The following is a 13577-nucleotide window of genomic DNA, read 5'->3' on the forward strand; positions in this document are numbered from 1 at the left end:
AAGCCTCATGAGTTGCATTTAATTTAATTAATCGGTGGAGGAAAAAAAAGCCACTCTTATTACGGTTATTACTCACTGTAATTTCCTTTATAATTGGTTCATATGGAGATGATGAATGTGTCATTAACAGGTGATACCAATTGGACTGAAATATGTTTATTGGTTATTAACTCATCCACTGCCATCCACTTGAAGTAAAAGGCATGAAGCAAATGAACTCATATGCAATGGGTTTCATGACTCCCAGTTCAAATTAATTGGATGATAGTGAACGTTTCTAGGGTGAGAGGTTATTTAGTAAGTTGTGAGTAGAGTTTACTTACGTTGGGCTACAGCACATGTGTCCAAGTGGCGGCCCGGGGGCCAAATCTGGCCCGCCGCATCATTTTGTGTGGCCCGGGAAAGTCAATCATGAGTGCCGACTTTCTGTTTTAGGATCAAATTAAAATGAAGAGTATAGATTTATATTAAATTTCCGGATCTTCCCCCTTTTAAATCAATAATTGTAATTTTTTAATCCATTTTTTCTGTGTTTTTAGTTCAAAAATCATTTTGTAAAATCTAAAAATATATTTAAAAAAAAGCTAAAATAAACATTGTTTAAGATCTATATAAAAATGAATATTCAGGGTTTTTAATCCAGTTCTTTTAATCCATTTATTTTAAAAAAAATCTAAATATTATCTCTAAAATGGTCCGGCCCACATGAAATTGAGTTGACGTTAACGCGGCCCGCGAACCAACCCAAGTCTGACACCCTTGGGCTACAAGAGTGCAACAATTTGGATTAAACATTAAAAGTAGATGGTGTTTAGACTTGGTATTCATGATGTACTGAAGGCTAGATTTGAACTTTTTCAAGGTAATGCACCATCTGTGCAAAAGAAACCTGGCCACCTATCAAAATGCTAAAAAGCAGAGTATACAAGCAAACTCGTTACGGAAGAATCATGAAAGGAGCTCCACAGAGTATTACTTTTCGATTGAATGATTGTTTTAGAGAATGGAAACATGCAAGGTTTGCAACAATTTTTGAATAAGAAAACAAGAACTCTGTCAACACTTTATGTGTAGGTTGAGCCCTGATGTTTTTTTTGTCATATTAAATTCAGCTAAAACATAACGTAGTCTCCCAAGGGTCACAGATGAAAAAGTCAAGCCTGCCACACAGATGGTGGCATCTCTCTGCATTTGCAAAATATATGGACATTGCCTTGTTTGGCTGGGGAAGTGAGGCACATGCTGTAGGTGATAAATGGGTCTGGATCTCCAGGAGCACTTAGGCACGTCTGGACAGCCAAGAATCACTTACAAGATGAAAGAGAGGTTCTCGCTAAACATTAGAGCAGAAATTGAGTGTTTATTTGGCTTGTTGATGAGCGCCGACTGCATTAACGGCAAAGTAGATGTCCTGACTGTAGTTAAGTGGATTTTCAGGTGTTTGTATTTTACTTGAATATTTTTCAGTATCTTTTAGTACAGATCACAGCGGGCTTAACTTTTATTAGCAGTCACCATGTCCAGTCCTTGAGGGCACCTATCCAGACTCTTTTCCTCAATTGCCTCGTCCAACACAGCTGAATCAAATAATCAGGATCATTATCAGGCTTGTGGAGAGATTCATTTGATTCAGGTGGGTTTGAGGGAGCACATATGGAAAGGGGACTGGATAAGCCTGCCTTATGTCCTCCCGGAATTACAGCGACCTTAAAACAACGTCAAACTTACTAATGAATTGGATTATCTTCTAAAATCGTTGTGTATTAGCAAAATCTGTAGGTGTGTATTTCTAATGTCTGCAATTTATTAAAAACCTCTTGAAACCGGTTTAACGTGGAGTCTTGAACGCAGACGACAGGAAAAGTTATATTTAAACTGTTTAATAACTATCTTCATAATACAACTCATGTCATATTGTCAAAAAAGGCGGTTTCATTTGACTGGAAAAACTTGGGCTAGATTTCTCAATACAGAGAATAGGTCACATGACTAATTTTACGTTAACATTTCTAAATAATAAAACATGTTTTCTATCTCACTAACCCTAACCCTACTCTATACTTTTTAACTAATGAATTCTAAATGTAATTATCCTTAGTAATTATCATAGTCTTTTTAACCAAATGCTCAAATATGACAATTTTAAAGGCACAATAAACAAATATTATACCAAAAAGGAACATAACTCAATCAATCCCTAATTAGCCCCTACAAATCCTTATAATGTATGTTTGCTTCTTCCCACAGGGCGAAGGCTCAAATTTCCTGCAGCTAGGCTCGTCCATCGAGCAACAAATCAACGGCATGTTCAAGGTGATGGAAGAGTACAACTGGGAGAACTTTGTGGTCATCACCAGCCTGTACCCAGGCTACGAAGCCTACGTGGATTATGTCAAGGCCTACATTGACACCAGCTATTTCATATGGGAACTCCAGGACGTTCTGACGTTCGACATGTCCTCAGACAGCACCAACGACATCCGGGCGCGACGGCTGCTGCAGCAGATCGACGCCCAGGTGCTCCTAGTTTACTGTTCCCACGAAGAGGCCCAGTATCTCTTCACCATGGCCGCCGAGGCCGGACTGGTGGGGCCGGGCTACATCTGGATTATCCCCAGCCTGGCGGCGGGTAACCCGGACATGCCGCCGCCCGAGAGCTTCCCCGTGGGGCTCATCAGCATCATCACCGACCGCTGGAAGATGAGCTTGAGAAAGCGGGTGCGGGATGGCGTTGCCATCGTAGTGATGGGTGTGCAGAGCTACCGCAAGCAGAGGGGCTTCTTGCCAGAGGGTCACAACGACTGCCACAACCCCGTCAAGACTTTTTCTACCAACAACACACTTTTCAGGTAAGGACATTATTTTTTTTAAATGTCAGGATTTACTAGAAAATGGGGAAAAATGAAACCAGGCATGATAAAAGTCGAATTTATGATCGCTGTTTCCTTATTATTTTCCCGGCCAAAGTTTGAGATGAGGAAAAACAACCCACTAATTCATCTGAACTTCATTTGGCCTCATTTGGCTTTAAAAGAAAATGAGGATGATGATAGAGTTCAAGGAAGAAGGAAAAACGACATCCCAATAATAGCAATTTAGCGCGTGGTTTGCTTGCCATGTTGCCTTAAATCAGGATTCCCGAAACTGGTCCTCAAGGGCCACTATGGATCCTGTTTTTTGTTCCAACCAATGTAGGACCACAGATTAACCAATGATGTTTCTGCTAAAACAAGCAGCATCTTATTTAAACTTGTAAAACATAAGATTTGTGAAAATGTGTTGTTGTTTGGTTGGATTTAAATCCTGCATTCACTGCGGCCAAGGTTTGTTGTAAAAATAATAATAATAATAATAAAAATAGTTGGAAAGACATGGCTATAACTCGCTAGGATAAAGTATTAGTCGTTCAGGTTCCCCCCAAAGACATCTGTTCCCCGCTGGCTGCACAGCTTCGTCCCTCCTGGCTGCCTGACAGCGTAATTCAAATTCCGCTATCACACTTAACTCTCCGGCAAAGGCCTTGATAAAATCAACAGCCTCGGCAATGAAGATCCGTTTAGGGAAACAATCTAAAGCGCTCTCGTCCGTTTCTTTTGACTGTCAGCGTGCGGCTGCATACAAACTGTTGGACTGAGGTAAAGCCTAATGTGAATAGCTGGAAATCTGGAATCATAAATTTGCAATGAAATCTTTATTTATGTGGCGACTCATTCATGAATTTGAGAGTGAGGCTCTGTTGAGGAATGCTCTCAGGGAAGGACTCATTCATATGCATGTTGGGATTGAATCACTTTGCACACACACACAAGCGATCGAGAGAGATGGAATCGCATTCAATTGGTTTATGAGACCACGAGCGAGGCCAAAAAAGGGTCACAAAGTGAATTGATTGACTCCAGCAGGAAAACATGACTTCTTCGTCTGGAAAGATATTTCCCCATACATGCTGTTAATATATTTTGGGAGATAAATCATCTTAGGTTTTGGGTTGGTCCATTATTTATCTGTTCGGCTGTCGTGATGGCAAGGAACAACAACTTCTGTCTTTTTCCCCTCCGAGTGACTATTTTACAAGAGTGACTAATTTATTGATAGATAAAAAAAACAAGCAACATTGCGTCCAAATCGGATTTGAGAGGTTTTGGGATCAGTCAATTGTGCTTGACACGGTGAAATCATAAATACGTCCCACTTTTCTTGAAAGACCGTTTCACATCTCAAGACGCGGCGGTCATTTATTCATCCGGGACGTTTTTGCGCTTTTGGTGCGGCTTTAGATTTATAGGCACTGTCATTCCTCTAACTGTGTCCTCACCCGCTGCCATCTCATCACGCCTCTGAGACGGGGGGAGTGGGGGGAGTTAGGGGTGACAGACAGGTGTGGGCTGGCCTATGAATTCTTAAAAATAAACAAATAAATCAATTGAGTGATTTAAAATTGGTTGAAAATTTACTTATTTCACATACATGGCTATTGTTTTTGTTTGCTGGTACTGATGTATTAATGGTTATTTTTTGGGGGCGTGTAACAGCGATATAATGACTGTCAGAAAACATTGTCATACCTGTCAACCTTTGCCGATAACTGCCCTTATAAATGATTATGATTCCCCTTACAAACCCCCAAAAAACCTTACAAACACCGTACGACTCGTACGGTGTTTGTAAGGTTTTTTGGGGGTTTGTAAGGGGAATCATAATCATTTATAAGGGCAGTTATCGGTAGAGGTTGACAGGTATGCATTGTTTTATATTCAAACAAGGTTATTTGAGGACATTGGCAGTTATGACGTTGCTAATGGGACACTTGTCTGGTGTCATCTCAGCAGGGGAGACAACTTGGCTTTGTGTGAGGCCAAAGCATTGATGAAAAAAAACAAAAAAAAACAGGGGAAGCGACGGAACATTATCCCACGCTTTGATTCCGCAGCAATCCCCCTCGAAATAACGCGGAGGGCCCGATTTGAGCGGCTGCCTATTGAAGGTCAAGTTACAGAACAAAGCTCTTTCGATTGGCTTTACTGTCTTACATTCTTGCACATCAAACATTAACAAACCCCCAGGTGTCCCGCTTCATCCCTGTCTGGATAATGAATCTGTTAACTTGTCGATTGGATTATCACAGATTACCCGACTGAAGGGGCTTTTCAGCAGAAAACGAGCACTTTCATCACCTCCGCTGGAGTCACGTCGGAGGCGCGAGAGCGTCACCGCGGGTCTCATTTAACGGGCGTGGAAGTGATGAAAACCAGTGATCAAAGGATGCCTATGAAAGAGAGGGACTAGTCTTCTAAATTTAATAACATTGCCAGCCTTACATCAGAATAGTTGATCTATTTGTCTTGTGACCCTGCTTCAGCATTTAAAAAAAAATCGAATTCTGGTTGTGATGTCACAACCAGAATTTCCGGGTGAAAAAAGTCTGCATTCTCTGATGTATTGTTTTGAATGGAATAATGGTGAAATGATAAATGAAGAGCCAAATTTGAGTGCCAAATTCCTTTTCTAGATGTAAAATGACACTAATGGAGTCTTTTTAATTTTTTGGAAACGGTCACAATTTCATAGCTTTTCGAAAGAGTTAGTAAATGTGATATTTGAAACTGTAAATGCGTAATTGGCTGGATTAAAGACCAGAGTTATACTAAGTTTTCGCACCCTTGATCTTAAGTCGATTTTATAAGTCAGGCATCTGGTCTACCTCCCGTATACTAAACAGCAAGCAGCTGGCATCGTGTTGTTGTTGTTGTTGTTGTTTTTTTGTTATTGGCTCACTGACTTGGCTTCCCCCGTGGGCTTTCTCCCTTCTTTTGGCAGGCACATGCTGAATGTAACCTGGGAGCACAACGACTTCTCCTTCAACGCCAACGGCTACCTGGTGAAACCGGCGATGAACATCATCACTCTGGACCGAGAGAGGCAGTGGGACAAGGTAATGAAACGCCCACGGCCCAGGCGCTCGGAACGAGTCAGCTCGGCGTTAGAGCGGCTGATTTCATCCGTCGCCGAGCTCATTATTAAGGCTAGTTAGAGGCTGCACACGCACAATTGAAGCTGCTAATGAAGTATCATCTCAGCCTGGGACTATTCACCACACAGCTAGCTGACTTATCTTAAGTGTCCTTAGGTGTCCTTTGGGTTTTTAACTAAGTGAATAGATGCAGTCAGTTGAGACAAAGTAGTTGTTGACTCGCTTGTTGCTGTTCTGTATTTGTGGCATTTCCTGAATACAAATTAAAATCATTTATTGCTCTTTGAAAGCACTCATAAAGTCACGTTTACACATCAATCGACTTGAACACAAACAGCCGCAGGTTGTTGGATGTTAATTATGGTGTATCGACCCATCTGACCATGACTAATTTTACTTTGAATGCCTTATTAATTTTCAATATGACACTACGGTGTGCACTAATAGAGAAATGCAAAAGTATGACCACAATGAATAGCTTTCAAATTCAGGGTTGGCGTTTGAAGATAGGTTTTCAAACTAGAGTTACAAAGCCAATGAGTAAAGGAAAGCAACAATGAATCCTAGATTATTACGATCAATTTCCCACAATGCCTTAGGCGTGGATGAATAGAATATCAATCCATCTACGGCTCATTCTGCTCCTTAACGCTTGAACAACGGTCAACATTTGCGTGTTGATTGCAGCATTAATTACCCGACATTTACGAGCAGTGCCGCCTACAATAGAACGCCGTCAGCAACAGTGCCCTGTCGAGCCAGCTTTTCGCGGGCCAAGTCAGCGAATCTCAACTGCGTGCCACGTAATGTTGTACTTGTCGTCAACGTCGCGAAGCAGCCCAAGCTTTCAAGTAGATTCTTAACAAAACTCAGTACCACTTTCACCGAATACGACGGTGCCGCTTAGCTTATCTGTCATGCCTCGGCCATTTTCTCTTCATTCTTTATCCTCACATCGATTTCTTCTCCTGATCCAGATCACGTTTTCCATGAATGATGTAAGCGATTACATTCCAGGCGGTGTTTTCGAGTTTTCCCGCCGCTGCTGAAGCAATTTAAAGCCATGCACCTCGAGTTAGACACTTCACGTCTTTTAATGAACCTTAAATCAGCGGAATGTCCTCGTTACGGTGTTCATCGTTCAGCGGGTTCCGTAGAAAATCTCAGAGATGGATGAGTAAGCACAGAGGGATGGAAAAGTTGGAATCTTCTTTCATTTATATGGTCTTTTTTCTGACGTTTTTCACAATATTAACAATATTTTAGTGTATTTTTTAAATTATTAATCATTATTGTATTTTTATCATTATATTATTACAAAATTAACGAAAACCGCAGGGACGACACCATTTTCAACCCAGTATATTTTGCAGCTTTTTGAAATTCAGCCGGACTCGATTGAGAGGCTCCGAGGTAAACAGTGGCTCCGACCGGCCTCAAACATCCACAGAGAACTGTTTGTTTGCTCACCCTTTTCCCCCCACAACGAATTTCTTTTCATTGAGAGTTGTCTGCATGGGACGGTACACTCTTTGCCTCCAAAATAGTAATTAGAGGGTCAAATTAGGATGAGAATATTCTTCATGCTGACATCAGCACAACACTAAATGTGATGGAGTTAGGTTATAGTGTTAGAATGACATTTAACCTCATCACATCCAGTTTAGAAAATTGGACGTCTATCACCGTCAGTGGCAAGTAATGAGTTGAACACAATTGGGCAAAAAAACTAGTAATTTAGTGTTACTTGGGGCAGCATTGAGTGAGTTTTATTCCTTTAAATGTAATTCATTTTTATTAACATTATATTCATTCATTAATTTTATTTATACATGTATAATGTAAAAATACAATCATGTTTAATCCCTTGGGAAAAAAATACAAATTGGTAATAGCAGTTTAAATGTAAGTGTTTTTAATACATTCATATTAGAAAAAGCACGTTTTGAAGAGCTGTCCAAGGTGCTGAATTTAAATGTACTTTATCATGGGATTGAATACCATAGTATTTAATTTAGGGGGCAATACATAGTAGCTGTTATGTTTTACCGGCATGAAGATTATGCAAGAGACCGTGGAAAAATGACTTCGTGCTCGGGTGCTTCTGTCAATGCTGCTCCTTAATTACGTATTCAGCTCAATTCCCCCACCGACAGCAATTAGAATTAGCTAACTGGTTGTCGCGTGGTGCATAAAATTGCACCGTCTTCGTCCGGCTCGACCCGAAAATCAATTTCCTCTCAAGTGTCCGCAAACGGAGGCCGAGTCCCGACGCGCAGACCTTGCGAGGATGAGCGATAACAGTGGCGAGGGCGGCAAAATTGGGAATAGGGGTATTAAGATTGGAGATTGTGATAAAATAGCATCGCGCGGGAAGGCGCACCCTCAGCATTTTTATCTCCGGCTCGCTGGCTGACAAAAAAAGCCTCATTGATCACGTGCATCTCGAATTTAATTTGTGGTAAAAGGCAGCGTAGGAAGGATGTTAAACTTTTGCGTGTTGCCTCAGGTGGGGACGTACGAGATGAGCATCCTGCAGATGAGGTACCCGGTGTGGCCTCGCTACGGTTCCTACCTGGAACCCGTGTCCGACTATCGGCACCTGACGGTGGCCACGCTAGAGGAGCGTCCTTTCGTCATCGTGGAGGCCGTGGACCCCGAGACCGGAACCTGCGTCAGCAACACTGTTCCGTGCCGGCGACAGTCCAACAAAACCGAAGCGTGAGTTGAATTAAAAGAGCCTGTTTCTAAGCCGAATGCTCTTCCGGGCGCAGTCCCTGAGTTTATTAGATAATCCCCCCACTCAAAGAAACCGAGTGTCTTGGGAGTACATTTCCTAATAATTATGGAACAAGTTGCTGATAAACATCCTGAAACGGATGACAAAAACCCCAACAGGGAACGCCACAATGATGAACGGCCTTCAGGGATACGCAGTCAGCTAATTAAGAGTCCAAATGAGACCAGCATTTGCTATCACTGTCTGGTCCCCGCGAGCGTTAAGTCGCGTTAACACGCCCGTCTTAATGGATTTCTTACCATACGTGAAAGTGTCATTAGGTTGGAGATGAAGAAGAGCATCTTCCCCTGCCGTTGGCGTCATATTACTCACGTGCTGGCCGGAGAGCTGGGCGTTCCCGATCGAACGTTCATTATCGCGGCGTGCGTTAACGGGGTCGTGTTCCTTGACTTGCATGAAAGGCGCTCGTCGGTTAGAAATGCCGACATGGTGTCGGTGGAGCCCGCGGGCTGGAAACGAGTCAGTGGAGCGAGCGTCGTGTTTGCATTTGAAGAGGGAAAGGTGTGAGCGCTCGAGGCTGAAATGGCTTTCTGGGGGAACTGGCGCTTAGCGGGAGGGCGCCCACAGATTTTGGGCCTAGACATCGGGTTCATATCATAAAAGGATTTTGTTCCAGGTGAAATTCAAGGTTTTTCAGGACTTTTCATAACTGGTTTGAGTTGAAAATCTGGATTATGTCTTTAAACATCCTAAAAAGAAAGCAGGGTAGGCTGGTTGAACACTCTAAATTGGCACTAAGTGTGAATGGTTGTCCTTTGTTGCCTTGTGCCTTGCCATTGGCTGGCCATGATTAAGGGTGTCCCCCACCTGGTGCCCATTGTTGGCTGGACCCTTGTGAGGATAAGCAGTATTGAAAACTAACTGCAAAATCGAAGAAAAGTTACTCTTAACTCATCGGCCAATTCAATTTGACTGGTAGGACGTAAATTAATTCGCCTCTCCCAGTCAAAATTAATTGGACGTCTATTGCTGTTACCAGGAGCCAACAAATTTAATATAATTAGCTTTTTTGAAAATGATGTTTTCAAACTTAGGCTAAGGATTGCACGTTGTCAGTCGCATCTGTTTATCGCGTCGATTTGAAGGTGAGAAAAAAACAGCCGAGGTCGATAAAGCGAAGCAGTCACGCATGTTGCGATCAATCGACTAGAGAGCAAAAATATGTCCCGCTGGCGACCAGCGTCATTCCTCGGGACTGACGCGGTTTCCATCCCGCTGTGCTGCAGCATCGTGGGCCACACGGAGCCGTACACCAAACTGTGCTGCAAGGGCTTCTGTATTGATATCCTCAAGAAGCTGTCGCGGAACATCAAGTTCTCCTACGACCTCTACCTCGTCACCAACGGGAAGCACGGCAAACTGGTGCGCGGCATCTGGAACGGCATGATTGGCGAGGTAAGCCATCTGTTCCCTTGTTTTATCTTTTACCATTGATTCCACGATAGGGTGCTGCCAATGTCAAAATGAAGCTCCTCAATTCACATAAGTTTAAAAATGCCCAAAATTATTTCTATTGCCGTGTTTCCGACTGTAACTTATTGTAACTGTATAACAATAAGATCCTATTTTTCCCCCGATTTGAACCCTGCAGTGTATTTAGTCTAGTGCGTCTTATTTTTGTATTTTTACACACTGATGATCTGTATGTCTTCTTTTATAAATGTCACAGAGTACAATATGGACGCCTGTGGTTTATAGTCCAGTGTGGCTTATATATGACTAAAAACAGTTTTCTTGTAAAATTTAGGAGTGTGTTTTATAGTTGGAAAATATGGTAGTTCTTGCAAACAAACATCTTTAAAAATACGTATAAAAAGTCTACTCAACACTGAGTTCAGGATTTTGAGACATATAAGAACAAAGTTGACTTATATAAACCATTGATTTAAAAGTTCAACCTTTTTAAGATGGTAAATATAACAAGAGTGTGAGCATGTTGTTCAGAATTAACCACCCACAACCCAGTTTTATGGATCGTTTTGTGATATCGCTAAACATTTCAAATATCCTTTTATTTACTCATTCACCAACCTTGACGGTGAGAGATGTCAACCCAATTTGACTGCCATCCCTCCTAGTTCACAATACATTGGATACCTAGTATCACTGCCAATGGCGAACAATGTGTTAAAACCTGTGATTAGGTACTACAGATTGTATTTGCCTTATGCATTGTAATTATTTACACAACATTGTTGCACAACATAATCACCGATTATTTTCTACTGTGCTCACATTTTGCCAGGCAGACACTTTACATAACTGAGAGAAAGGGATTTTATGCTATATCCTCTGCTTGGATTGGGGATTAAGCGTTGCCTTGCAATACAGAGGTTAAAAAGTAAAAGTGAGAGAACAGACCGGATCTGACGGACAGTCAGAAAGTCTGAAATGACATAATCCGTGAAAAGAGCAAATTTCTCACAGGTGTTCTACAAGCGTGCAGACATGGCCATCGGTTCGCTGACCATAAACGAAGAACGTTCCGAGATTATTGACTTCTCGGTACCGTTTGTGGAGACGGGGATCAGCGTCATGGTGGCTAGGAGTAACGGCACTGTCTCGCCATCTGCCTTCTTAGGTCAGGAAAATATAGTTCATTCTTTTGAGTTGTTTTTCCATCATTTAGTATCCGTTTCATATATTGTAACACTGATGTTCACTATGGTTTTGCCCTTACAGAGCCGTATAGTCCCGCCGTGTGGGTGATGATGTTCGTCATGTGTCTGACCGTGGTCGCCATTACAGTGTTTGTCTTTGAATACTGCAGCCCGGTGGGCTACAACCGCAGCCTGATCACGGCGAAAGGTGGGTCGTCCTTCTCATCGTCCTCCTCAAGTCATCAAGCACACGTACAAAAATCAATAGATAAGAAATGGACTTTCATGTCGGCGCTGACTGTCCTCAAACACAGATGCTTAATGGTTTCACTGTCCAAGTACAAATGGAATGACCCAAATTAAAACACTGTGCATTTGGAAATAGATTGGAAATTAGTTTAGAAAAAGCACTGCAACAGAATTAAAATTGCTCATCTAAACGGATTAGAAATAAATGTCATCATACAGGACACAAAAGTTACGTATATTCTATGAAAATATATTTTACAATCAAAAGATGTCATTGTAGTTAAAGTTAAATACAACTGAACTGTACTGGCAAACTATCTTTGTATATTTTTATCATTCTACTATTTGTTATTGAATAGAGAAAGCGCACTCATCACGCTGGCCTTAACCTTTCCTCAGGTTGTTTGTCTGTTGTTAAAATGCAGCCATCTCATCCGCAGACCCCGGGGGTCCCACGTTCACCATCGGCAAGTCGGTGTGGCTCCTGTGGGGAATCGTGTTCAACAACTCTGTGCCAATCGAGAACCCCAAGGGGACCACCAGTAAGATCATGGTGCTGGTGTGGGCTTTCTTCGCTGTCATCTTTCTGGCGTCCTACACGGCCAATTTGGCCGCTTTCATGATCCAGGAGCAGTACATCGACACCGTTTCCGGACTGAGCGACAAGAAGGTAGCGCACCGTTATGCCGCCGCTCCTCCGGCAAAGTTTTCTTCCAAGTCTGGATGTGAGGCGAGCGGCTGTTTGTCCAGATGTACAACCCACAGCACTGTACCCCCGCCTTACCGCTGTGTTTGCAGGTGTAAAATATGCAAATGTGACCTTGTATCGGATTGTGCTCATGATGAGCTGCATCCCTGAGGAGCAAATACACACCCATACATAAACTGTCATAGAAATATTTGTAGAGTCACTTTGTGTGACAAGAGAGAAAAAAGAAAGAAGCCTCCAGGGGAATAACAAACACTCACCTTTTTAGGTCAACTGCTTTGTCATACAGCCTATTTTTTTTGCTATATTGCCCGATATAAAATCTTTGTTCAAGTGACTTTCATTTTCTGGGACAACTTATTGGTCCTCTGGCCTTGAAAATCATACTTCGACAATGTAATCCTGGTTTTAAACCCTAATTTGTCTTGATTAAAACAATGCCTCGAGTTTTAAACCATTAATTTGGAATGCAAACATTGACTCAAAGCCTAATTTGAAACAGTAACATCATCTTCAGCCAAAACTTTGAAACACTGACTTGAGATTCTCACCCTGGGATAACTAACCCCCTACTTAGAAACTCTAATGGAGGCTGTCAAACTCTTAATACTAGCTTTAACTCCTTACCTCCCAACACAGACAATTTTCAAAATACTATTTCTCCCCCTGGCTAGCTGTTAACCATCATCCATAACCCTGTCCTAAAACACTAACCCATAGTTTACGAATAAACCTTTGTTTGCAACCTTAGCCTAATCTTAGAACTCTACATTAAAACCCCAATCTTCTTTAAAGACCAATAGGTCCTACCTCTGCCTTCTAGTTCCAGAAACCTCAGGAGCAGTACCCTCCATTCCGCTTTGGCACGGTCCCCAACGGCAGCACAGAACGAAACATCCGCAGCAACTACCCAGAGATGCACTCGCACATGGTCAAGTACAACCAAAAAGGGGTCGAGGACGCCCTCAACAGCCTCAAGACCGGGTAGGCGTCAGGACCAGCAAGGAACACAAAAAAACACTGTCAACTCTACCATTCTTTTCTTTTCCATTTCAGAAAGCTGGACGCCTTCATCTACGACGCGGCCGTGCTCAACTACATGGCGGGAAAAGACGAGGGCTGTAAACTGGTGACCATCGGCAGTGGCAAAGTCTTCGCAACCACAGGATACGGCATCGCGTTGCAGAAGGACTCTCGATGGAAAAGACCCATTGACCTCGCGCTGCTTCAGTTCCTGGCCGATGGTAA

At 42.4% G+C, this 13577-nt stretch overlaps 1 protein-coding gene across 6 annotated transcripts in view; it reads left to right on the forward strand.

Annotated features, from left to right (window-relative positions):
• grin2ca (glutamate receptor, ionotropic, N-methyl D-aspartate 2Ca) overlaps positions 1-13577 on the forward strand; it is a 40820-nt gene that overhangs the window by 23830 nt on the left and 3413 nt on the right. For 5 of the 6 annotated variants that reach the window (XM_077618290.1, XM_077618289.1, XM_077618287.1 and 2 more), the window contains 9 exons: positions 2248-2849; positions 5818-5932; positions 8481-8692; positions 9998-10166; positions 11199-11352; positions 11454-11579; positions 12061-12290; positions 13153-13313; positions 13386-13573. In XM_077618290.1, the coding sequence (XP_077474416.1) occupies positions 2248-2849; positions 5818-5932; positions 8481-8692; positions 9998-10166; positions 11199-11352; positions 11454-11579; positions 12061-12290; positions 13153-13313; positions 13386-13573 (1957 nt within the window). Of the gene's footprint in view, positions 1-1644; positions 1780-2247; positions 2850-5817; positions 5933-8480; positions 8693-9997; positions 10167-11198; positions 11353-11453; positions 11580-12060; positions 12291-13152; positions 13314-13385; positions 13574-13577 lie in introns of those variants that run through there. The other variant, XM_077618292.1, reaches the window with a different exon arrangement.

This window comes from Stigmatopora argus, chromosome 14 (assembly GCF_051989625.1).
Source record: "Stigmatopora argus isolate UIUO_Sarg chromosome 14, RoL_Sarg_1.0, whole genome shotgun sequence".
Taxonomy (NCBI): Eukaryota; Metazoa; Chordata; class Actinopteri; order Syngnathiformes; family Syngnathidae; genus Stigmatopora; species Stigmatopora argus.